Consider the following 24,748-nt stretch of genomic DNA (forward strand, 5'->3'; position numbering starts at 1 on the left):
GTTTAGTGGCTCCGCTCCTAGAGGCAGATGAAAGCTCCCAACGAGCGAAATTGAGAGACCGTAACTGGCTTTAGGCCAGTTTTAACTTTTCCTTAGCGTGGGGGAATGCGTGGAAACCATAGTAATAGCACGGATCGTGTTTTGTTTTTGAACAGACCACTGGCCTTGTGGGATTGGCTGTAAGTGAGAATCCACACGAGGTATGTACGTCTTTTCTTTCTTTCTTCATTCCTGAGTTTCCAAGGAAAACTACAACCCAGCGACCTTGTTTGCTGTAAGGTTAATGCAGATATTATCACCGGATACCAATGTTTTAGGCACAGAATTGCATCTCAGAGTCAGGTCTTGAGACAAAAGTGGTATCCACGTCATCTTATCCCACTTTTCTTGGAATGATCTCTTTTATAAGCCGCTTTTCTTGCTGACTTTTTCCGTGGCATTCTCGTGGCTTCACTTGTACTTTTGTGAGCTACCTCCCAAATCGGTGTTTCTGTTTTGCACCGTTTACTCCACCTCACCGTTTTTGCCCTATGTGCCCCAGATTCCATACACTTTGGCCTACCAAAAGTATAGCTGTAGCACTTGCCCCCTTTTCTTGAATCACCAGTTTTCTCTTTTAGTAGATTTTCCCTATCTAGATCCGGAAACGCTTTCCATAAAAATAAAAAGGTAAATAACCCTCCCTTGATGTTTCTCCCTCCAGTAACCACAGTTTCTCTTTTTCCCTTTATAAAAAAAATAAAAAATAAAAAAACCCAAACCCGTTACCTTCGAGTCGATTCTGACTCATAGCAACCCTGTAGGACAGAGTAGAACTGCCCCATAGAGTTTTCAAGGAGTGCCTGGGGGATTCAAACTGCCGACCCTTTGGTTAGCATCCATAGCATTAACCACTATGCCACCAGGGTTTCCCCTTCCCTTTATAGATAACTCAAAAGAGTTGTCTGTACTTACTGCCTCCAGTCTCTCCTTCATTTTCCTTGAACACACTCCACTTATGCTTGGCCAGAACTGCTTTTATCAAGGTCACCAGTGACTTCCATGTTGCTAAATACAATGGTCAGTTCTCATTTTTCATTTTAAATGACCCAGGAACAGCATGTGACACTCTCTCCGTCAAGTATTTTTTATTTTTTAACTGGGCTTCAGGACACCGCAGTCTACTGTCTTTTGTTTTGTTTTTCTTACACTTATTTAGCTTCTCTTTTCTGGTTACTCTTCATATCCTCATTTCTGAATTTTGAAGTGCCCAACACTTAGTTGTTGGATCTTTTCTCTGTGTAGATTTGCTGTCCCTTGGTGACACAATTTAATGATTCTAAATACCATCTATACACTGCTGACTCTTAGATTTCCATGTCAAACACTGACTCCTCCTTTTATGAAATATGTTTAATTGCTTAGTGGATGTCTAAGCTGTATGTATATATAATACCAAACCAAGCACATTGATGTTGAGTTGATTCTAACTCATAGCAACCCTATAGGACAGAGTGTAACTGCCCCGTAGTGTTTCCAAGGAGTGCCTGGTGGATTCGAACTTCCACCCTTTTGGGTAGCAGCCATAGCACTTAACCACTATACCACCAGGGTTTGTGTGTGTGTGTGTCTGTCTGTCTGCTAACCAAAGGGTCAGCAGTTCAAATCCACCAGGCGCTCCTTGGAAACTCTGTGGGGCTGTTCTACTCTGTCCTATAGGGTTGCTATGAGTCGGGATCGACTCGACAGCACTGGGTTCTGGGTTTATATGTATGTATGAATGTATGTGTGTATAAATATATATACATATATATATGAAATAGGAAATTAGGTATTAGCTCCTATAGGTTTTCTACAGTTAAACTAAGACAAATTTCCAATTAATAAAAAGCAAAAATATGAAAGGACTTCCTTCCAAAAGCCAAATCCAAACTTGTTGTGATCAAGTAGATTCTGACTCATTGCATATATGTACATTTATGATTATACTTATTATTTTTGAACCGTCGTGAGTTGAGATCTGCCACAACAGTTTCTTATTATTTGTTTACTACTGACTGATTTACTGAACTTTGAGTTCAGTGTATATTAAAACATGCTGTACAGTTACTCCACTACTCATCTGTCAGTTTGTCGTACTATGGTGGCTTATGTGTTGCTGTGATTCTGGACGCTATGCCACTGGTATTTCAAATGGCAACAGGGTCACCTGTGGTAGACAGGTTTCAGCAGAGCTTTCAGACTAAGACAAACTGGGAAGAAGGACCTGATGATCTACTTCTAAAAAAACTGGTCAGTGAAAACCTTATGAATAGTAGCAGAACATTGTCTGATATAGTGCCTGAAGATGAGCTCCTCAGGTTGGTAGACACTCAAAATGCAACCAGGGAAAAGCTACCTCCTCAAAGTAGAGTCTACTGTAATGACATGGATGGAATCAAGCTTTTGGGACCTCCGTTTGCTGATGTGGCATGACTCAAAATGAGAAGAAACAGCTGCAAACATCCATTAAGAATCGGGATGTGGAAGGTATGAAGTACGAATCTAGAAGAATTGAAAGTCGACAAAAGTGAAGTGGAATGCTTGAAGATCAATATCCTAGGCATTAGTGAGCTGAAATGGGCTGGTATTGACCATTTTGAATCAGACAGTCACATGATCTACTATGCCGGGAATAAAGAAGAGAAATGGTGTTACGTTCATCGTTAAAAAGAACATTTCAAGATTTAACCTTAACTACAGTGCTGTCAGTAATAGGATAATATCCATACACCTACAAGAAAGACAGTTAATATGACTGTTATTCAAATTTATGCACTAACCACTAATGCCAAAGATGAAGAAATTGAAGATTTTTTCCAAGTTCTGCAGTCTGAAATTGATCAAACATGCAGTCAAAGTGCATCGATAATTAGTGGTGATCAGTATGCAAAAGTTAGGAACTAAGGATCAGTAGATGGAAAATATGTGCTTGGTAATAGAAGCAACACTAAAAATCACATGACAGAATTTTGCAAGACCGACAGCCTATTCTTTGGAATGCCTTTTTCAATAACATAAATGGCAAATATACATGTGAACCTCACTGGATGGAATACACAGGAATCAAATCAACTATATCGGTGCAAAGAGATGATGGAGAAGCTGAATAACAGTTAGAATTGCAGAACAAAATATCGATTGCTCACATGCAAGTTCAAGTTGAAGCTGAGGAAAATTAGAACAATTCACCAAAGTATGACCTTGAGTATATCGGACCTGAATTTACAGGTCATCTCAAGAATAGATTTGATGCATTGAACATTAATGACTGAAGACCAGACAGGTTATGGAATGACATCAAAGACATCATACAGGAAGAAAGCAAAAGGTCGTTAAAAAGACAGGGAAGAAAGAAGAGACCAAAATGGATGTCAAAAGAGACTGAAACTTGTACTTGAAGGTAGAGTTGCTAAAGTGAATGGAAAAAATGATGATGTTAAAGAGCTGAATAGAAGATTTCAAAGGGTGGCTCGAGAAGACAAAGTAAAGTATTATAATGACATTTGCAAAGACCTGGAGTTAAAAAACCAAAAGGGAAGAGAATGCTTGACATTTCTGAAGCTGAAAAAACTGAAGAAAAAATTCAAGCCTGAAGTTGCAATATTGAAGGATTCGATGGGGAAAATATTGAACGACCCAGGAACATCAAAAGAAGATGGAAGGAATACAGAGTCATTGCACCAAAAAGAATTGGTCGACATTCAGCTGTTTCAGGAGGTAGTATATGATCAAAAACAGATGGTACTGAAGGAAGAAGTCTAAGCTGCAATGAAGGCATTGATGAAAACAAGGCTCTAGGAATTGACGGAATACCAATTGAGAAGTTTCAATAAAGGGGTGCAATGCTGGAAGTGCTCACTGATCTGTGCCAAGAAATTTAGAAGATAGCTAGGTACCTGGCCAACTAAATGGAAGAGATTCATATTTGTGCCCATTCCAAAGAAAGGTGATCGAACAGAATGTGGAAATGATTGAACAATATCATTAATATCACTCCAAGTAAAATTTTGATAAAGATAATTCAAAAAATGATTGCAGCAGTACATTGACATGAAACTGCCAAAAATACAGGCCAGATTCAGAAGGGGACATGTAGTGAGGAATATCATTGCTGATGTCAGATGGATCATGGCTGAAAGCGGAAAATACCAGAGAGATGTTACCTGTGTTTTATTTATGCAGAGGCATCCTATTGTGTGGATCATAACAAATTATGGATAACATTTCGAAGAATGGGAATTCCAGGACACTTAATTTTGCTCACGCAGAACATGTACATAGAGCAAAAGGCAGCTGTTAGAACAGAACAAGGGAATACTGAATGGTTTAAAATCAGGAAGGGTGTGCATCAGGGTTGTATTCTTTCATCATACTTATTAAATGTGTATGCTAAGCAAATAATATGAGACGCTGGACTATATGAAGAAGAATTCCACATAAGGATTGGAGGAAGACTCATTGACAACCTGCGATGTGCGGATGACACAACTCTGCTTGCTGAAAAATAAGAAGATTTGAAGCACTTATTGATGAAGATCAAAGACTACAACCTCAGTATTGATTATACCTCAACATAAAACAAAAATCAGAACTGGACGAATAAGCAACATCATGATAAATGGAGAAAATATTGAAGTTGTCAAGGATTTTGTTTTACTTGGGTCCAAAATCAATGACCATGGAAGCAGCAGAGAAGAAATCAAATGAGGTATTGCATTGGGTATCTGCTGCAAAAGACCTCTTTAAAGTGGTGAAAGCAAGATGTCACCTTGAGAACTAAGGTGCACCTCATCCAAGCCATGGTATTTTTAATCGCCTCCTATGCGTGCAAAAGCTGGACGATGAATAAGGAAGACTGAAGAAGAATTGATTCCTTTGAATTATGAGTTGGCATAGAATATCAAATATGCCATGGAATACTAGAACAAACAAATCTGTCTTGAAAGAAGTGCAGCCAGAATACTCCTTAGAAGTGAGGATGGCAAGACTTCTTACATACTTGGGGCATGTTATCAGGAGGAACTAGTCTTTGTAGAAGGATATCAGGCTTCATAAAGTAGAGGGTCAGCAAAAAAGGGGAAAACCCTCAACAAAGTGAATTGACAGTGGCTGCTGCCAACAATGGGGTCAAACATAGTAACAATCGTGAGGATGGCGCAGGACCAGGCAGTGTTTTGTTCTGTTGTACATAGGGTCTCTATGAGTTAGAACCGACTCGGTGACACCTAACAACAGTAAAAACATGCAGTTACTTAGTTCTTTAGGTAGTTTTGTCTTTTGAGCCTTCCTTTCATTCCTGTGGTCCCAGCGCCATCGTAATCACAACCGTTAACACTGAGGCATTACAGCTGCATTCAGGTAAAATTTGATTATTAAGTAATTTAGGATATGTTTTTATATCTATTTCCACAGAAATTCAAATAACAAAAACTAGAAAAAAAAAAAAATCAGAATTTACAGTGCCCAGGACCTCAATTTTAGAAATACTGGTTTAGTAAAATGTTTTGATTTCAGAAAAAGATCATTGGCAACAACTTGGAATGAAGTTCTGTGTCTGCTTCTTTTCAAACTTTTGACTTACGTAGAACTTTTGTGAAGTTTTTGTAAAGTGTTTCCACATTTATATTCTCATTTTTACTAAGTTGTTTAGGGTGGGGAAGGGTTAGAGAAATAAAAAAAATTGCAGCAAGGAGGAGTTAAAGGAAGAACCAGTCTTTTTTAAAACAGATGTGAGTCATGTTTTTTGTCTTTGATACTTTTTTAAGCGTTCCATTAAATATTTGGTGATTAGCCTGTGGAAACTTTTCTGTTTTGTCTTTTCAGAGACTGAAAACAGTATACGCAAAGATACTTGAGATTCTTCAGCAAATGCCTAAAAGTGCAGCATATAGAAAGTATACAGAAGAAATTACAAATGAGAGGCTGAGTAAAGTTAATGCAGTAAGTAGCTAACTTGTTTTTGTTTCCTTGAGCTTATGGTACCCAATGCAGTGTTTAACAAAAAAGATTCAGTTGTTTCATTTTTACATATTCTATACACTTTCCTTCTTATTTCTATTCTCTTCCCTTCCATTCTCCCTTTCATCCAGCCAGTTCCTGTTTATTGAGTGCCTTCTCTATGCAAACCAAAAACTATTGCCATTAAGTCAGTTATGACTCATAGCAACTCTATAGGGCAGAGTAAAACTGCCCTATAGGGTTTCCAAAGAGTGGCTGCTGGATTGGAACTGCTGACCTTTTGGTTCTTTTTAACTCTCTTCCACATCTAGTCCTTTATTACTCTTTTGCTTCTTAACTATAGATATATCAATCTTAATATCTTTTTTCTAGTCTCAGAGTAGAGAACAATAAAGCAAAACAAAAGCTTTGTGTTGTATTTAAGGAAAACAGAAATAACTATTTTAGAAAGCATCATTGCAAAAAAAGAAGAGGATCAAGTTAGTTTGTCTTAACTACCAATAATTATGTAGAGCATTTCACAGAGCTCTTAAATCAAAGGCCTTAGACAGGAACACAGTAGAATACTGTTGATTGCCAAAATATACTGGACTGTCTTTAAAATTTCACACTAGGCATTATTTCAGAGACTTTATGTAATTACCCAGACTAGTGTTCATAAACTGGAAATAATTTACATACGTGCATAAAGGGTCTTTATGTTTATTTCTTGTATTAACAAATGCTATAGCCGAAAGAGAATTATTCTTCTTAGGTATGTAACAAAACAGTGGAATCTGATTTGGAACTTTATTCTTAGCGTGGCAGTTCCGCAAGTAATTTACAGAGTGAAGTCTCTAAAAGGGGCAGTTCGTATTTCCTTTGATTTCGTGTTTTCCTTGAGAAAAATGGGTTTATGTGTTTTTTCCTATTACAGAGTAAGAAATTTCTCTTTTCCTTTGTGGGAGGTGAATCTCTTCAGTGTTATTCTTTTTTTTTTTTAACTTTATTCATTTTGATGTTGAGAATATACACTCCAAAACATTTGTTAGTTCAGCGGCTTCTACATGTACAATTCAGTGACATTGATTACCTTCTTTGAGTTGTGCAGCCATTCTCACCCTCCTTTTCTGAGTTGTTCTTCCCCCATTAATATAAACTCACTGCTCCCTAAGGTTCCTGCATAATCTTTCAAGTTGCTATTGTCAAATTGATCCCATATAGATGGATTTTAGAAGAATATAATGCTCAAGGCAGGCATTCTTTACTAGTTAAGATAAACTCCTATTTGGTTTTAAGAAGACTTTAGGGGATATTTTTGGTTTAAGTTTTAAAGATGATCTCAGGGCAATAGTTGCAGAGGTTCGTCAGTGCTGTTCTTCTTTATCTGCCTTCATTCTCAGTGACCTTGCTCCCTGTTAATCATTCATCTGCATTGCTCTCTTTTTATCCTCTCCCATCTTACTTGCATCTTCGTTAGAGCCTCAAAATATATCTAGCTTGCTCTTATCTGTAAAAAAGAGAAAAAACAAAAAAATGTATCCCTACATTCTCCTTTGCTTATTACTCTGTTTCTCCCTTTGCTTTCACAGCCAGTATCAGCCACTGTCATTACTTCTTTACCTATTAGTTCTAAAATCCGTGTCTGTGACCTGGTCTGTTTTAATACCTTTATAATTAGTTGGAAGGAGCCCTGGTGGCACAGTGGTTAAGATGAAGTATGCTGGGACTACAAACAGACCAACTAATTGTAAAAACCAAACCCATTGCTGTCGGGTTGGTTCTGACTCATAGTGACCCTATAGGACAGGGTACAACTGCCCCGTAGGATTTCCAAGGCTGTGATCTTTACAGAAACAGAGTAGCACATCCTTCCCCTGTGGAGCGGCTGCTGGGTTTGAACCGCTGACCTTTCTGTTAACAGCACAGTACATAACTTCTGTCATACTAAGGCTCCATGTGCCTCACCAAGTAGGTGATATTTGAGCAAATACTGAAAGGAAGTAAAAGAATGAGCCAGGTAGATATCCTGGGCCAGGAAGGAGATGGCCTGTATCAGGAACATGCCAATTCATGTTAGAAAATATTCTTGTTCTACCTTTTCATTCAGTTTATACACCCCCAACCCGCCTAAAAAAAAACAAAACAAAACAAAACAAAAACAACACGGCATGATAATGACAGTGCCTTATTTATATGCATGCATGTATAGGTATGTAAAAAAGCTCAGTCTTCTAGAAAATAAATTAATGTCATTAAATGTGCTAGATACTATATTATACTTATTAGCATTGATTTTTTCAAAACTTTTTGTTGAAGCATAACATCTAAAGAAATATGAAGAAATCATAAATCAAACTTTATGAACTTTCACAATAGGACATTTCCAGAGCCCCCAAACCCCCTCACATTGTTCTCCAAGTCACTATCCCTCTAAGGGTAACTACTCTTGTGACCTCTAACACCTGGATTTATTTTACCAGTTTTTAAACTTTATGTACTCTTTTGTGGCTGTTTTTTTCCCCCTGCTTAATACCACGTTTGAGAATCTTCCATGTTGTTGCGTATAGTTGTAGTCTCATTATTGTATAGTATTCTGTTGAATTCATAAAACATAATTTATTGTTCTATTATTGGTAGTCATTTGGGTTGTTTCTAGTTTGGGTTTTTAATGATTTGTGCTGCTGTGAACATTCCTGAATATGTCATTCGGTATCACCTGTTATGCATTTCTGGTATATACATAGGGCTGCAATTTCCGGGTCATAGGATAGCATTTATTTTTAGAGCTCATACTCTCAGGAAATGTAGAAAATATTAGGAAAAACAAAGTAGTGTGAGGTATATATACAGATTATTTTCAAAACCTGTGTTTTAGAAAGGCTGAATTAGGCATCATATTTCTTACCCTTGATAAGCATGTCAGTAAACATTTAACACTTTAATATTAAAAGTTGTCTTAATATTAAGACAAAATTAAGCAATAGAATAATGGAGAAATTAAATGGAATTCCACTATATATTTGGTATTGATGTAAGAAAAGTTGTTTAAATGCAGTTTTTTAATATGAATTTTTAAAATACATTTGAAACGTTAAGATATTGTGCTCCTTTAAAATTTTTTTTTTCCTTTTATTTCCTGAAATTATAGGAACCAGATGTTAAAAAATTAGAAGACCAGCTTCAGAGTGGACAAATCGAAGAAGTGATTTTTCAGGTAAAAGGGTTTAATATACTAATGTTTGGTTTCAAATATTCATTGTATGTACAGGCACAAAAATGACATTCCAGAAAGAAAGAAAAACGAAATTTCTTTATTTATAGCAACTCATCAAATCTAAGACTAATCACATAAAGAATATTCGACACTTTGAACATACTTACTATGTCAGTTAAATATTTATCATTGATTATGTGACATGAATTTATGAGGCTTCTCTTGGAAGTTTGGAATTTGATATTCTCTTTGAATTTAATCACCATGTTCTTGTTAGCCTTACCTTGGTATAAATTAGTAATACAGTATTACTTTTATTTTAATAATTTTGTCTTTATATATACACAAATGCTTTTCATTTTTAAAAGCTTTGTATATTTCTAATATGGAAAAATACAGATGCCTTGAGTCATAAACTTAAAATGTACATTTATTTTTGGTTGTTGGAGCTTTTGAAAGGAGCCCTGGTGGCACAGTGGCTAAAGCACTTGGAAAGGTTGAAAGTTCAAACTCACCAGCTGCTACGTGGGAGAAAGATGTGGCAGTCTGTTTCCTTAAAATTTTATAGCCTTGGATACCATGTGGGGCAATTAAGTTCTTTCCTATATGTTTGTTATGAGTTGGAATTGACACTACAGCAGTGGGTTTTGGTGAGAACTTTTGACTGGTTAATATTTATTAGGGAAAAAAACAACTTTTAATTGCAAAGTAAATTTGAAAGCTTAATTTTATATTGTTTCCCAAGTACTAACATGGGAAAATAATATTAAATGATGAAGTTTAAGCACGATTATGAAAAGAATACTGGGATTGGGAAAATTATGAATTATGAAATCTTCAAGTACTCTATTTGAAAACCTTTTTCTTCTCCTTTTGCTCTTAAAAAAACAAAAACAAACAAAAAAAAACAAACCCACTGCTGTTGAATTGATTATGATTCATAGCAACCTATAGGACAGAGTAGAACTGCCCCACAGGGTTTCTAAGGAGCACCTGGTAGAGTCACAGTGCTGACGTTTTGGTTAGCAGCCATGCTCTTAACCACTGTGCCACTAGGGCTCCCCTTTTTCTGTATCCACTACATATACAAGGAAGAGAAAAACAAAACATAAACTCAGATTTTAATTTTGTTTAACCTGGATTTTTATTCTTTCCTTTTGGTCCTAGATAGGCTACAGAAATTAATAGGCTAGAAAAATACTTTTTGAATATTTAACAAGTGCTCCTTGTAATCATCTGCAGTATTTTTGTTGTTTTATATATATATGTAATATATATATGCACTGGTTAACATAATTTATGTTTTTATTAGTGATGTGAAGTAGTCATGATAAAAATTTTTCTTTGCCTTAGACTTAGATGGGCTATAAGATTTGGCTGGATTTGTACTGACCCAAAGTACATGCTAAAATTAGCTATCTTGAATAAATTTTTGACATCAGAATAATTTATTTCCCCTTGTCTGTTTTATATAATCAGCAAAATAACCTTTGTTCAGTGAATCTTGCCTGACAGCCTAGAAAATAATACACCTACTCCTAACATACCGACGTGGTTATGTTCCAAACACCAGGTTGTTATGCAAAAATCAGCAATATGCAAAAATGGAGGATGACCACATCAGATCACAAAATGGAGGATGACTACATCATTACACAAGTGCATCATTATATAACTGCCAAACTGAGAATCATGGCCCAGCTAAGCTGACACATAATCTTAGCTATCAAAACCAGCACTACTCTTGCCTCGCGCCTTGACGCTTGCTACTGTCAAACCTACATTGTTAATGTATAAATTGTTGGATGGTGGACTTTAACTGTTGTCCCAAATGCAGACTGTCAGATAATGAGATAATTGATAAGTGAGGAGTAGGTGTAATTGAATCAAATAGTTCACAGCTTTTTTTATTAAAAATTTATGTTATAAAATTAACATTACAGAAAATTTTAAAATAGAGAAAAGCCTTTTGCTATAAGAATAATGCTGTGATTAATATGTTTGTACAAATAGCTTTTTCCAATTTTTGTGTTATTTCATTAGGATCAATACTTTGAAGTAAAATTATTAATCAAAACATCTCTTACATGAAATGAGTCAAATTCTTGATCCGTATAACCAAATTAGTTTCTAAAAAGATTAATTTATAGTGAGTGTCACAGCAGTGTTATAAAATACCAATTTTAACATATCTGTACTTGTAAGAATGCTGTTTTTAATTTAAATGGGGGAAGTTTTTATTTTATCTATTTATTTATTCTTAGTTTGCCTTTTTTCCCCCCAATTGCTAGAAAGGTTAAACTTTAAAAAAAAATTAGTTTTTTAATTTCTTGTTTTATAAATTAGATCATTAATATTTTTCTTCTATGCTTCCGTCTTAGTGTTTTTCTTATGTATTTGTTAATTTTAAGCTTTTGCCATATTTGCTGCAAATGTTTTTTCAGTTTGTCCTTTGCCTTAATTTCGTTTGTTTTTCCCCTACATGTAGAGGCTTTTAAATTTTTAAGTCAAGTTTTGTCTTATTTTCCCCCTCTAATATGATATGATAGGTTTAGAAAGCCTTCCCCTGTAAGGATCTGATAAGTAACCAGTTTTGTTTTTGTTTAGTTTTTTTTTTTTTTAAATAATTTTTATTGTGCTTTAAGTGAAAGTTTACAAATCAAGTCAGTCTGTCACATATAAGCTTATATACACGTTACTACATACTCCAATTTACTCTCCCCCTAATGAGTCAGCCCGCTCCCTTCTTCCAGTCTCTCCTTTTGTGACCGTTTTGCCAGTTTCTAACCCTTTCTACCGTCCCATCTCCCCTCCAGACAGGAGATGCCAACACAGTCTCAAGTGTCCACCTGATACAAGTAGCTCACTCTTCATCAGCATCTCTCTCAAGGCCATTGTCCAGTCCCTTCATGTCTGATGAATAGTCTTTGGGAATGGTTCCTGTCCTGGGCCAACAGAAGGTTTGGGGACCATGACTGCCAGGATTCTTCTAGTCTCAGTCAGACCATTAAGTCTGGTCTTTTTATGAGAATTTGGGGTCTGCATCCCACTGATCTCCTGCTCCCTCAGGGATTCTCTGTTGTGCTCCCTGTCAGGGCAGTCATCAGTTGTGGCCAGGCACTGTCTAGTTCTTCTGGTCTCAGGATGATGTAAGTATCCAGTTCATGTGGCCCTTTCTGTCTCGGGCTCATAGTTATCGTGTGACCTTGGTGTTCTTCATTCTCCTTTGATCCAGATGGGTTGAGACCAATTGATGCATCTTAGATGGCCGCTTGTTAGCATTTAAGACCCCAGATGCCACACTTCAAAGTGGGATGCAGAATGTTTTCATAATAGAGTTTATTAGGCCAATTGACTTAGAAGTCCCCTTAAGCCGTAGTCCCCAAACCCCCGCCCTTGCTCCGCTAACCTTCGAAGCATTCATTTTATCCCGGAAACTTCTTTGCTTTTGGTCCAGTCCAGTTGAGCTGACCTTCCCTGTATTGAGTATTGTCCTCCCTTTCACCTAAAGTAGTTCTTATCTACTAACTAATCAGTAGATAACCCTCTCCCACCCTCCCTCCCTCCCTCCCCCCTCTCGTAGAACACAAAAGAATGTGTTCTTCTCAGTTTATACTATTTCTCAAGAACGTATAATAGTGGTCTTATACAGTATTTGTCCTTTTGCATCTGACTAATTTCACTCAGCATAATGCCTTCCAGGTTCCTCCATGTTATGAAACGTTTCACAGATTCGTCACTGTTCTTTATCGATGCATAGTATTCCATTGTGTGAATGTACCATAATTTATTTAACCATTCGTCTATTGATGGACACCTTGGTTGCTTTCAGCTTTTTGCTATTGTAAACAGAGCTGCAATAAACATGGGTGTGCATATATCTGTTCGTGTGAAGGCTCTTATTTCTCTAGGGTATATTCCGAGGAGTAGGATTTCTGGGTTGTATGGTAGTTCTATTTCTAACTTTTTAAGAAAACTCCAGATAGATTTCCAAAGTGGTTGTACCATTTTACATTCCCACCAGCAGTGTATAAGAGTTCCAGTCTCTCTGCAGCCCCTCCAACATATATAACTTTGTGTTTTTTGGATTAATGCCAGCCTTGTTGGAGTGAGATGGAATCTCATCGTAGTTTTAATTTGCATTTCTCTAATGGCTAATGATCGAAAGCATTTTCTCATGTGTCTGTTAGCTGCCTGAATATCTTCTTTAGTGAAGTGCGTGTTCCTATCCTTTGCCTACTTCTTGATTGGGTTGTTTGTCTTTTTGTGGTTGAGTTTTAACAGAATCATATAGATTTTAGAGATCAGGCGCTGGTCAGAGATGTCATAGCTGAAAATTTTTTCCCAATCTGTAAGTGGTCTTTTTCCTCTTTTGGTAAAGTCTTTAGATGAGCATAGGTGTTTGATTTTTAGGAGCTCCCAGTTATCTGGTTTCTCTTTGTCATTTTTAGTAATGTTTTGTATTCTGTTTATGCCTTGTATTAGGGCTCCTAAAGTTGTCCCTATTTTTTCTTCCATGATCTTTATCGTTTTAGTCTTTATGTTTAGGTCTTTGATCCACTTGGAGTTAGTTTTTGTGCATGGTGTGAGGTATGGGTCCTGTTTCATTTTTTTGCAAATGGATATCCAGTTATGCCAGCACCATTTGTTAAAAAGGCTATCTTTTCCCCAATTAACTGACACTGGGCCTTTGTCAAGTATCAGCTGCTCATACGTGGATGGACTTATATCTGGGTTCTCAATTCTGTTCCACTGGTCTATGTGCCTGTTGTACCAATACCAGGCTGTTTTGACTACTGTGGCTGTATAATATGTTCTAAAATCAGGTAGAGTGAGGCCTCCCACTTTCTTCTTCTTTTTCAGCAATGCTTTACTTATCCGGGGCTTCTTTCCCTCCCATATGAAGTTGGTGATTTGCTTCTCCATCACTTTAAAAAATGTCATTGGAATTTGGATCGGAAGTGCATTGTATGTATAGATGGCTTTTGGTAGAACAGACATTTTTACTATGTTAAATCTTCCTATCCATGAGCAAGGTATGTTTTTCCACTTATGTAGGTCCCTTTTAGTTTCTTGTGCTAGTACTTTGTAGTTTTCTTTGTACAGGTCTTTTACGTCTTTGGTAAGATTTATTCTTAAGTATTTTATCTTCTTGGGGGCTACTGTGAATGGTATTGATTTGGTGATTTCCTCTTCGATATTCTTTTTGTTGATGTAGAGGAATCCAAGTGATTTTTGTATTTTTATCTTGTAACCTGAGACTGCCGAACTCTTCTGTTAGTTTCAGTTGTTTTCTGAAGGATTCCTTAGGGTTTTCTGTGTATAAGATCATGTCACCTGCAAATAGAGAATTTTTCTTCTTCCTTGCCAATCCGGATGCCCTTTATTTCTTTGTCTAGCCTAATTGCTCTGGCTAGGACCTCTAGCACAATGTTGAATAAGAGCAGTGATAAAGGGCATCCTTGTCTGGTTCCCATTCTCAAGGGAAATGCTTTCAGGCTCTCTCCATTTAGACTGATGTTGGCTGTTGGCCTTGTATAGATGCCCTTTATTATGTTGAGGAATTTGGTGAGAGTTTTTATCATGAATGGGTGTTGGACTTTGTCAAATGCCTTTTCTGCATCAATTGATAAGATCATGTGGTTTTTGTCTTTTGTTTTATTTATATGGTGGATTACATTAATGGTTTTTCTAATATTAAACCAACCTTGCATACCTGGTATAAATCCCACTTGGTTGTGGTGGATTATTTTTTTGATATGTTGTTGAATTCTATTGGCTAGAATTTTGTTGAGGAGTTTTGCATCTATGTTCATGAGCGATATAGGTCTCTAATTTTCTTTTTTTGTGGTGTCTTTACCTGGTTTTGGTATCAGGGAGATGGTGGCTTCATAGAATGAGTTAGGTGGTATTCCGTCATTTTCTATGCTTTGAAATAGCTTTAGTAGTAGTGATGTTAACTCTTCTCTGAAAGTTTGGTAGAACTCTGCAGTGAAGCCGTCCGGGGCAGGTCTTTTTTTTGTTGGGAGTTTTTTGATTACCATATCAATCTCTTTTTTTGTTATGGGTCTATTTAGTTGTTCTACTCCTGATTGTGTTAGTTTAGGTAGGTAGTGTTTTTCTAGGAATTCATCCATTTCTTCTAGGTTTGCAAGTTTGTTAGAGTACAATTTTTCGTAATAATCTGTTATGATTCTTTTAATTTCAGTTGGGTCTGTTGTGATATGGCCCATCTCGTCTCTTATTCGGGTTATTTGTTTCCTTTCCTGTATTTCTTTAGTCAGTCTAGCCAATGTTTTATCAATTTTGTTAATTTTTTCAAAGAACCAGCTTTTGACTTCGTTAATTCTTTCAATTGTTTTTCTGTTCTCTAATTTCATTTAGTTCAGCTCTAACTTTTATCATTTGTTTTCTTCTGGTGTCTGATGGATTCTTTTGTTGCTCACTTTCTATTTGTTCAAGTTGTAGGGACGGTTCTCTGTTTTGGCTCTTTCTTTTTTTTGTATGTGTGCATTTATTGATATAAATTGACCTCTGAGCACTACTTTTGCTGTCCCAGAGGTTTTGATAGAAAGTGTTTTCATTCTCGTTGCATTCTGTGAATTTCTTTATTCCTTCCTTAATGTCTTCTATAACCCAGTCTTTTTTGAGCAGGGTATTGCTCAGTTTCCAAGTATTTCATTTCTTTTCCCTGATTTTTCTGTTATTGATTTCCACTTTTATGGCCTTGTGGTCTGAGAAGATGCTTTGTAATATTTCAATGTTTTGGATTCTGCAAAGGTTTATTTTATGACCTAATATGTGGTCTATTCTAGAGAATGTTCCATGTGCACTAGAAAAAAAAGTATATTTTGCAGCTGTTGGTTGGAGTGTTCTGTATAGGTCTATGAGGTCAAGTTGGTTGATTGTTGTAATTAGGTATTCCATGTCTCTATTGAGCTTCTTACTGGAAGTCCTGTCCTTCTCTGAAAGTGGTGTGTTGAAGTCTCCTACTATAATTTTGTGGAGGTGTCTATCTCACTTTTCAGTTCTGTTAAAGTTTGTTTTATGTATCTTGCAGCCCTGTCATTGGGTGCATAAATATTTAATATGGTTATATCTTCCTGGTGAATTGTCCCTTTAATCATTATGTAGTGTCCTTCTGTATCCTTTGTGGTGGATTTAACTTTGAAGTCTAATTTCTCAGAAATTAATATTGCTACTCCTGCTCTTTTTTGATTGTTGTTTGCTTGATATATTTTTTCCATCCTTTGAGTTTTAGTTTGTTTGTGTCTCTAAGTCTAAGGTGTGTCTCTTGTAGGCAGCATATAGATGGATCGTGTTTCTTTATCCAGTCTGAGACTCTCTGTCTCTTTATTGGTGCATTTAGTCCATTTACATTCAGTGTAACTGTAGATAAGTATGTGTTTAGTGCTGTCATTTTGATGCGTTTTTGTGTGTGTTGTTGACAATTTCATTTTTCCACTTTTTTGTGCTGAGACGTTTTTCTCTGTAAAGTGTGTGTTTCTCATTTTCATAGTAGTCGAATTTATGTTTGCCAAGTTATTATGTTTTTCTTGGTTTTTATTTTAAGTTATGGAATTGTTAGACCTCTTTGTGGTTACCTTAATATTTGCCCCGATTTTTCTAAGTAAAAACCTAACTTTTATTGTCCTATATTGCATTGTTTTCCTCTCCATGTGGCAGTTCTATGCCTCCTGTATGTAGTCCCTCTTTTTGATTATTGTGATCTTTTACATAATGACTTCAATGATTCCCTGTTTTGAGCATTTTTTCCTTTTTAAAATTAATCTTAATTTGTTTTTGTGATTTCCTTATTTGAGTTGATATCAGGATGTTCTGTTCTGTGTCTTTGTGTTGTGTTGTTATCTGATGTTATTGATATTCTGACCAAACAATTTCCCTTAGTATTTCTTATAGCTTTGGTTTGGTTTTTGCAAATTCTCTAAGCTTGTGTTTATCTGTAAATGTTTTAATTTCGCCTTCATATTTGAGAGAGAGTTTTGCTGGATATATGATCCTTGGCTGGCAGTTTTTCTCTGTCAGCGCTCTCTATATGTCATCCCATTGCCTTCTTGACTGCGTGGTTTCTGCTGAGTCGTCTGAACTTATTCTTATTGATTCTTCTTTGTAGGAGACCTTTCTTTTATCCCTGGCTGGTTTTAAAGTTTTCTCTTCATCTTTGGTTTTGGCAAGTTTGATGATAATAAGTCTTGGTGATTTTCTTTTTGGATCAGTCTTACATGGCGTTCGATGAACATCTTGGATAGATATCCTTTCGTCTTTCATGATGTCAGGGAAGTTTTCTGCCAACAGATCTTCAACTATTCTCTCTGTATTTTCTGTTATCTCTCCTTGTTCTGGAACTCCAATCATATGCAAGTTATTCGTTTTGATAGAGTCCCACATGATTCTTAGGGTTTCTCATTTTTTTTAATTCTTTTATCTGATTTTTCTTCAGCTATATTGGTGTCAATTGCTTTATCCCCCACCTCCCCCACTCTGCATTCCAGTTTCTCGATTCTGCTCCTCTGACTTCCTATTGAGTTGTCTAATTCTGTAATTTTATTGTTAATCTTTTGGATTTCTGAATGCTGTCTCACTATGGATTCTTGTAGCTTATTAATTTTTCCACTATGTTCTTGAGTAATCTTTTTGATTTCTTCAACTGCTTTATCAGTGTGTTCCTTGGCTGTTTCTGTAGATTGCCTTATTTCATTTCTGAGGTCATCCCTGATGTCCTGAAGCATTCTGTAAATTAGTTTTTTATATTCTGCATCTGGCAATTCCAGGATTGTATCTTCATTTGGGAAAGATTTTGATTTATTAATTTGGGGAGTTGTAGAAGCAATCATGGTCTGCTTCTTTATGTGGTTTGATATCGACTGTTGTCTCCGAGCCATCTATAAGATACTGTAATGATTTATTTTATGTTTGCTGACTGAGTCTTATCTTGTTTTGTTTTCTTTCAATATACATAGATGGGCTGCTAGATTGTACTATCTTGATTGTTGTAGGCTTTGAATCACTTATGTCCTCTTACCAGCTGGTTTGGGCCCTTACCAGAAATATAAGCCTAAGAGTCCATTCACTATTCTTGAGTAGAATCTGATTTTGGGTCACCAAGTGAGTGGGGTAGACTGTCACCTATTCGCTTAGAGGAGTAGTGGTGATAGTTGTGTGCACCAGATTCTAGTAGCAGCAGGAGGTCACGTTCCAGGGAGGGCAGAATTCTGACAGGCTTCCCCCAAGTGCCAGTGAGGTAGGTATGTCTCTATTCCTAAAGCACTTTGGTGCGTGGGCTCTGCTTAGGCACCTAATGCATGTACCTCTACAGATTGGTGGATGTCACTATCCTCAGACTCCTATGGCAGGAGGTTAGGTGATTTGGGTGGAGCTTCAGCCCTCAGTTCCCTGTTGTGGGTCAGTGAGGACTCTGTTGAATACGCTGAGATGTCAGACCTGGGAAACTTGTCTTTCCAGTAATCCGCTAAAACAATTACAGTCAGATCACTATCAGAATTGCCTTTGTATTATAATAGCCACCTTGTTCCCTGTAGGGATGAAAGCCCAAGACTGTGGATCACAAATGCTTGGCTGGAGCTGGTTCTGTATTTTAAGTCCAATTTCCGGAAGTCAGGGAAGGATTCTTGGTCCCTGGTTTTTTCTGTAGCTGTTTCTCTCAGGCCAGGAGAATGGGTTAGGAAAAGACATAACAAACAAACAAAGAGAAGAAAAAATCCTGCAGAGCACTTCAGTCTCTGGCCCAGGAAATTCCAATGTTAATGAAGCCACCTGGGAAGGGGAGGGGAGGGATCAGATAGGAGAGAGTACGCCCAGGAATTCAGATAAAGTTACTGATGTTGCTTGGGATGACTGTTTTATCTGAGATTCCCGAGGGGCCTGTGGACTGTGTCTGCTGGCTGGGTAGACATTGCCCCCGAAGGTCAGGCCCGTGTCCTGTGCTTGTGCTGTCCCAGAAGCCGTGGTTAGTTCCTCAGCTCCCAGTCCAAAGCCCAGCGCCAAGGTTCCCCGGCTGGGACGCCTCACCCCAGGCTCCAAAATCAGTCGGTGCCTCCCGGTGACTTCTCCTGTCAGCCGAGTCGCTGCGCTGCCTGCGTGCACTTGCTGGGCTTCCCCCGGGGTCACTTCAGGGGGCTAGGGCTGCACCTCATGTTTGCGCCGTCTCAGGTGCTGTGCTCAGCTCCCCTGCGCCCAGTCCAAAGCCCGGCGCCAAGGTTTTCTGACTGGGACACTGGCTCCAGGCTCCGAAAACAGTCGCTGCTTTCCTTTGGTCGTTCGTTCTCTCGTTAGCCCCTCAGTGTGCAGCCTGCTTGCGCTGGCTGAGTCTCTACGGAGGTTACCCCAGGGGACTAGGGGTTAGGGCTGTGTCCCGTGCCTGCCCCGCCTCAGCAGGCAGCAATCAGCCCCGCCACTCGGCACCAGGGAACCGCCGGGGCTCAAGGCTGTGGGGTGGGTCGCGGGTTCCAGAAGCGGTTGCTGGTTCAGGACGCAGCCTTTCGCTCACCTGTCACTCAAGTCAACTCTTTAGATGTGTGTTTGATTGTCAGGGTTCATAGATTGTCATGTATGTGATCGATTCACTTGTTTTTCCAAGTTTTTGTTGCAAGAGGGATCCGAGGTAGCATCTGCCTAGTCAGCCATCTCGGCCCCACCTCTTTGTTTAGTTTTGTATTTCTTTTCTTTTAAACTTTATTTATTTTCTTGTTGAGAATATACACAGCAAAACATATACCAATTAACAGTATTTATATGTACAGTTCAGTGACATTGATTATATCCTTTGAGTTTTGCAGTCATTCTCACCCTGCTTTTTTGAGTAGTTGTGTCCCTCATTAACATAAGCTCACTGCCCCCTAAGTTTTCATTTAATTTTTACTTCTTTTTTGTATGTTTTGAAAATGCAGTAATTTCTTAACTTTTCTTGACTTTTATCAAAGGACAAATAAAACTATTGAGTGATATTGGAAATTAGGGAGGTATGTTCAGTGGGTTTTTTAGTGGGTGGATCATCATTGGACATGGTATACTGATTCAAAAGAATTAATTAGATGTCTGTGGAAAAAGGAATATGACATTCAGACAGCCTTCTATCAATGTAGACTGTGTTTCAGTCATTCAAAGGCCTATTTTCCTGGCCTCTGTTCATTTGTCAGGTTGGCTATGGATATAGATGTAGTGCTAGGGGAACTTGCTGCAAACCCCTTAACAATTTTCCTCTTCTTAAATGATGCGCTTTTTTTTTTTTGTGCCACATGATTTCCCTTTGATTGTAGCTTTAGTTGACTCACTAGCTTGTAATGCAATTATAGTCTTAAGGCCCACTAAGTATTTTTAAGTCAGCTGTGGAGTTCTCCACATTTTCATGGGCTGAAAATCAGCCATTTAGTTATGGATTCATACTCTCAGACTTCTTTATATTTAAAATAGGTTTGTTTGGAAATATTGAATTTAAATTTAGTAATTAATCTTCTAAGTTTGCCAGAGCTTTTATAGGCCTTTCTGTTAAAGAAAAAATGTGAAATAGCAAGTGTCTAAACTATATTTGTTATATATGATCAAAGGAGCCCTGGTGATGTATTAGTTAAGTGCTCAGCTGCTAACCAAAAGGTTGGTGGTTTGAATCCACCAGTTGGTGTGCTTCCATAAAGATTACAGCCTTGGAAAGCATATGGGGGCAGTTCTACTCTGGCCTATAGGGTCATCCTGAGTCAGAATAGACTCAGTGTTAATGGTTTATATATTGTCGGAATTTTTCAGACTATGGGTCTTGGCCAGTTAGTGGCTCATGAAATCAGTTTGGTGGGTTGTGACTAGAAAATGCAGTAGAAAAAAGAGGTAGTAAACATAAGAATTTTAAAATTTTGTTTTAGTACGTTAAAAAAAACCCATTGCTGTCAAGTCAAGTCGGTACTGACTACAGTACAGGGTAGAACTGCCCCTAGGGTTTCCAAGGAGTGGCTGATGGATGCAAACTGTTAACCTTTTGGTTAGCAGCTGAGCTCTTAACCACTGTGCCGCCAGGACTCCTGTTTTAGTATGTTGGTGTGGTTAGGTACTGTCGAGTTGGTGCCGACTCATAGCAACCCTGTGTACAGCAGAAGGAAACAGTGCCTGGTTCTGCACCATCCTCATAATCATTGCTATGCTTGAGCCCATTGTCGCAGCCACTGTGTCAATCTATCTCATCGAGGGTCTTTTCTTTTTTGCTGACCCTCTGCTTTACCAAGCATGATGTTCTTCTCTAGGAACTGGAGATAACATGTCCTTCTGACAACATGTCCAAAGTAAGTGATACGAAGTCCCGCCATCCTTGCTTCTAAGGAGCATTCTGGCTGTACTTCTTCCAAGGCAGATTTGTTCATTCTGTTGGCAGTCCATAGTATACTCAATATTCTTTGTCAGTTCTTCAGTCTTCCTTATTCATTGTCCAGCTTTTGCATGGATATGAGGTGATTGAAAACACCGTGGCTTGGGTCAGGCACACCTTAGTCTTCAAGGAGACATCTTTGCTTTCTAATACTTTAAAGAGGTCTTTTGCAGCAGATTTGCTCAATGCACTGTATCGTTTGATTTCTTGACTGCTGCTCCCATGGGTGTTGATTGTAGATTCAAGTAAAATGAAATCCTTGACAACTTCAGTCTTTTCTCCTTTTATCCTGATGTTGCTTATTGGTCCCAGCGTGAGGTTTTTTGTTGTCTTTATGTTGAGGTGTAATCCATACTGAAGGGTGTTGTCTTTGATCTTCATCGGTAAGTGCTTTAAGTCCTCTTCACTTTCAGCAGGCAATGTTGTGTCATCTGCATAATGCAGGTTGTCAGTGAGTCTTCCTCTGATCCTGATGTCTCATTCTTCTTCATATAGTCCAGCTTCTTGTATTATTTGCTCAGCATACAGATTGAATAAGTATGATGAAAGGATACAACCCTGATGCACACCTTTTCTGACTTTAAACCACACAGTATCCCCTTGTTCTGTTTGAGCAACTGCCTCTTGATCTATGTACAGGTTCCTCATGAACACAATTAAGTGTTCTAGAATGCCCACTCTTTGCAGTGTTATCCATATTATGATCCACACAGTTGAATGCCTTTGCATAGTTAATAAAACACAGGTAAACATCTTTCTGGTATTTCCTGCTTTCAGCCAGGATCCATCTGACATCAACAATTATATCCCTTGTTCTATGTCCTCTTCTGAGTCCAGCTTGAATTTCTGGCAGTTCTCTGTCGATACACTCCTACAGCTGCTTTTGAATGATCTTCAGCAAAATTTTACTTGTGTGTGATATTAATAATATTGTTTGATAATTTCTGCATTTGGTTGGACCACCTTTGTCTGGAATGGGCATAAATATGGATCTCTCTTCCAGTCGGTTGACCAGGTAGCTATCTTCCAAATTCCTTGGCATAGATGGGTAAGCACTTCCAGCACTGCATCCATTTGTTGAAATATCTCAGTTGGTATTCAATCAATTCCTGTAGCCTTGTTTTGCCCCAATGCCTTCAGTACAGATTAGACCTCTTCCTTTGGTACCATTGGTTCCTGATCATAAGCTACCTCCTGAAATGGTTGAATATCGACCAAATCTTTTTGGTGTAGTGACTCTGTGTATTCCTTCCATCTTCTTTTGATGCTTCCTGTGTCATTTAATATTTTCCCCAGAGTCCTTCGATATTGCAACTCGAGGCTTGAAATTTCTCTTTAGTTCTTTTAGCTTGAGAAATGCTGAGCGTGTACTTCCCTTTTGGTTTTCTAACTCCAAGTCTTTGCATGTGTCATTATAATATTTTACTTTGTCTTCTTGAGCTGCCTTTTGAAATCTTCTGTTCAGCTCTTTTAGTTCATCATTTCTTCTGTTTGCTTTAGCTACTCGACGTTCAAGAGCAAGTTTCAGAGTCTCTTCTGACCTCCATTTTGGTCTTTTCTTTCTTTCTTTTCTTTTTAATCACCTCTGTCTTCATGTGTGATGTCCTGGATGTCATTCTACAACTCGTCTGGTTTTCAGTCATTCGAGTTCAACACATCAAATCTATTCTTAAGATGGTCTATAAATTCAGGTGGGATATACACAAGATTGTACTTAGGCTCTCTTGGACTTGTTCTGATTTTCTTTAGTTTCAACCCGAACTTGCATACAAGCAATTGATGGTTTGTTCCGCAGTGGGCCCCTGGCCTTGTTCTGACTGATGATATTGAGCTTTTCCGTTGTCTCTTTCCACAGGTGTAGTCTATTTGGTTCCTGTGTATTCCATCTGGCGAGATGCACGTGTATGGTCACTGTTTATGTTGTTGAAAAAAGGTATTTGCAGTGAAGTTTTTGATCTTGCAAAATTCTATCATGTGGTCTCTAGCATTATTTCTGTTACCACGGCCATATTTTCCAACTACCAATTCTTTTTTTCCAACTTTCACATTCAAATACCAGAAATTATCAATGCATCCTGATTGCATGTTCGTTCAATTTCAGGGTGCAGAAGTTGGTAAAAATCTTCAATTTCTTTATCTTTGGCGTTAGTGGTTTGTGGGTCAATTTGAATAATAGTCATATTAACTGGTGTTCCTTGTAGGTGTATGGATATTATCCTGTCACTGCAGCATTGTAGTTCAGGATAGATCTTGAAATGTTCTTTTTGATGATGAATGCAATGCCATTCCTCTTCAATTTTTCATTCCCAGCATAGTGGACCATATAATTTTCCAGTTCAAAATGGCCAATATCAGCCCATTTCAACTCAGTAATGCCTAGGATATTGATGCTTATGTGTTCCATCTCATTTTTGACAATTTCTCAGATTCATGCTTTGTACATTCTTTGTTCCAATTATTAATGGATGTTTGCAGCTGTTTCTTCTCATTTTGAGTTGTGCCACATCAGCAAATGAAGTTCCTGAAAGCTTGACTCCAACCCCATTATTAAGGTCGATTTTACTTTGAGCAGGTGGCTCTTCCGCAGTCACCTTTGGAGTGCCTTCCAATCTGAGGGGTCATTTCTGGCACGGTATTAGACGGTGTTCTGCTGCTATTCATAAGATTCTCACTGACCAGTTTTTTTCAGATGTAGACCACGAGATCCCTCTTGCTAGTCTGTCTTAGTCTGAAAGCTCAGCTGTAACCTGTCCACTGGTGTTCAAATACCAGCAGGGTCACCCACGTTTTAGTATAGCACGTGTATTTTGGGTAGGGGATGGTAAAGTACGAAAGTCACTGCCGTAGATGAAGAGACTTCACATCCTTAAGGAGCTTATAGTCTAACGATTAAACAGGAAATTAAGATTGGAGAACTCATCAACTAAACTTTTGAGCACTCTAATTATAGCAGATTTCAATCAAATAGAAGAAAATAAAAGTGACCTTATTCCTTCTTAATCGTAGCGGTTGTGTGGCTGTCAGAATTAAAGTGATTTTATTTAAGTAATCTTCAATACTTGATGGCAGAATAGCTCATTAAGTACTGATTAATATGAAACTATAGCTCTAGTAGTTAAATTTGCAAATATTAGCCATGATAAATATCTATTGAACACTATAATAAAACGATGTTTTAAAAT

The 24,748-nt window shown here is 37.8% G+C and overlaps 1 protein-coding gene across 1 annotated transcript in view; it reads left to right on the top strand.

Moving 5' to 3' along the window:
- NDUFA5 (NADH:ubiquinone oxidoreductase subunit A5) overlaps positions 1 to 24,748 on the top strand; it is a 28,495-nt gene that overhangs the window by 662 nt on the left and 3,085 nt on the right. The window contains exons 3-5 of the mRNA XM_049893141.1: positions 156 to 200; positions 5,845 to 5,961; positions 9,110 to 9,175. Coding sequence (XP_049749098.1) covers positions 156 to 200; positions 5,845 to 5,961; positions 9,110 to 9,175 — 228 coding nt within the window. The remainder of the gene's footprint in view (positions 1 to 155; positions 201 to 5,844; positions 5,962 to 9,109; positions 9,176 to 24,748) is intronic.

This window comes from Elephas maximus, chromosome 8 (assembly GCF_024166365.1).
Source record: "Elephas maximus indicus isolate mEleMax1 chromosome 8, mEleMax1 primary haplotype, whole genome shotgun sequence".
Classification (NCBI taxonomy): domain Eukaryota; kingdom Metazoa; phylum Chordata; class Mammalia; order Proboscidea; family Elephantidae; genus Elephas; species Elephas maximus.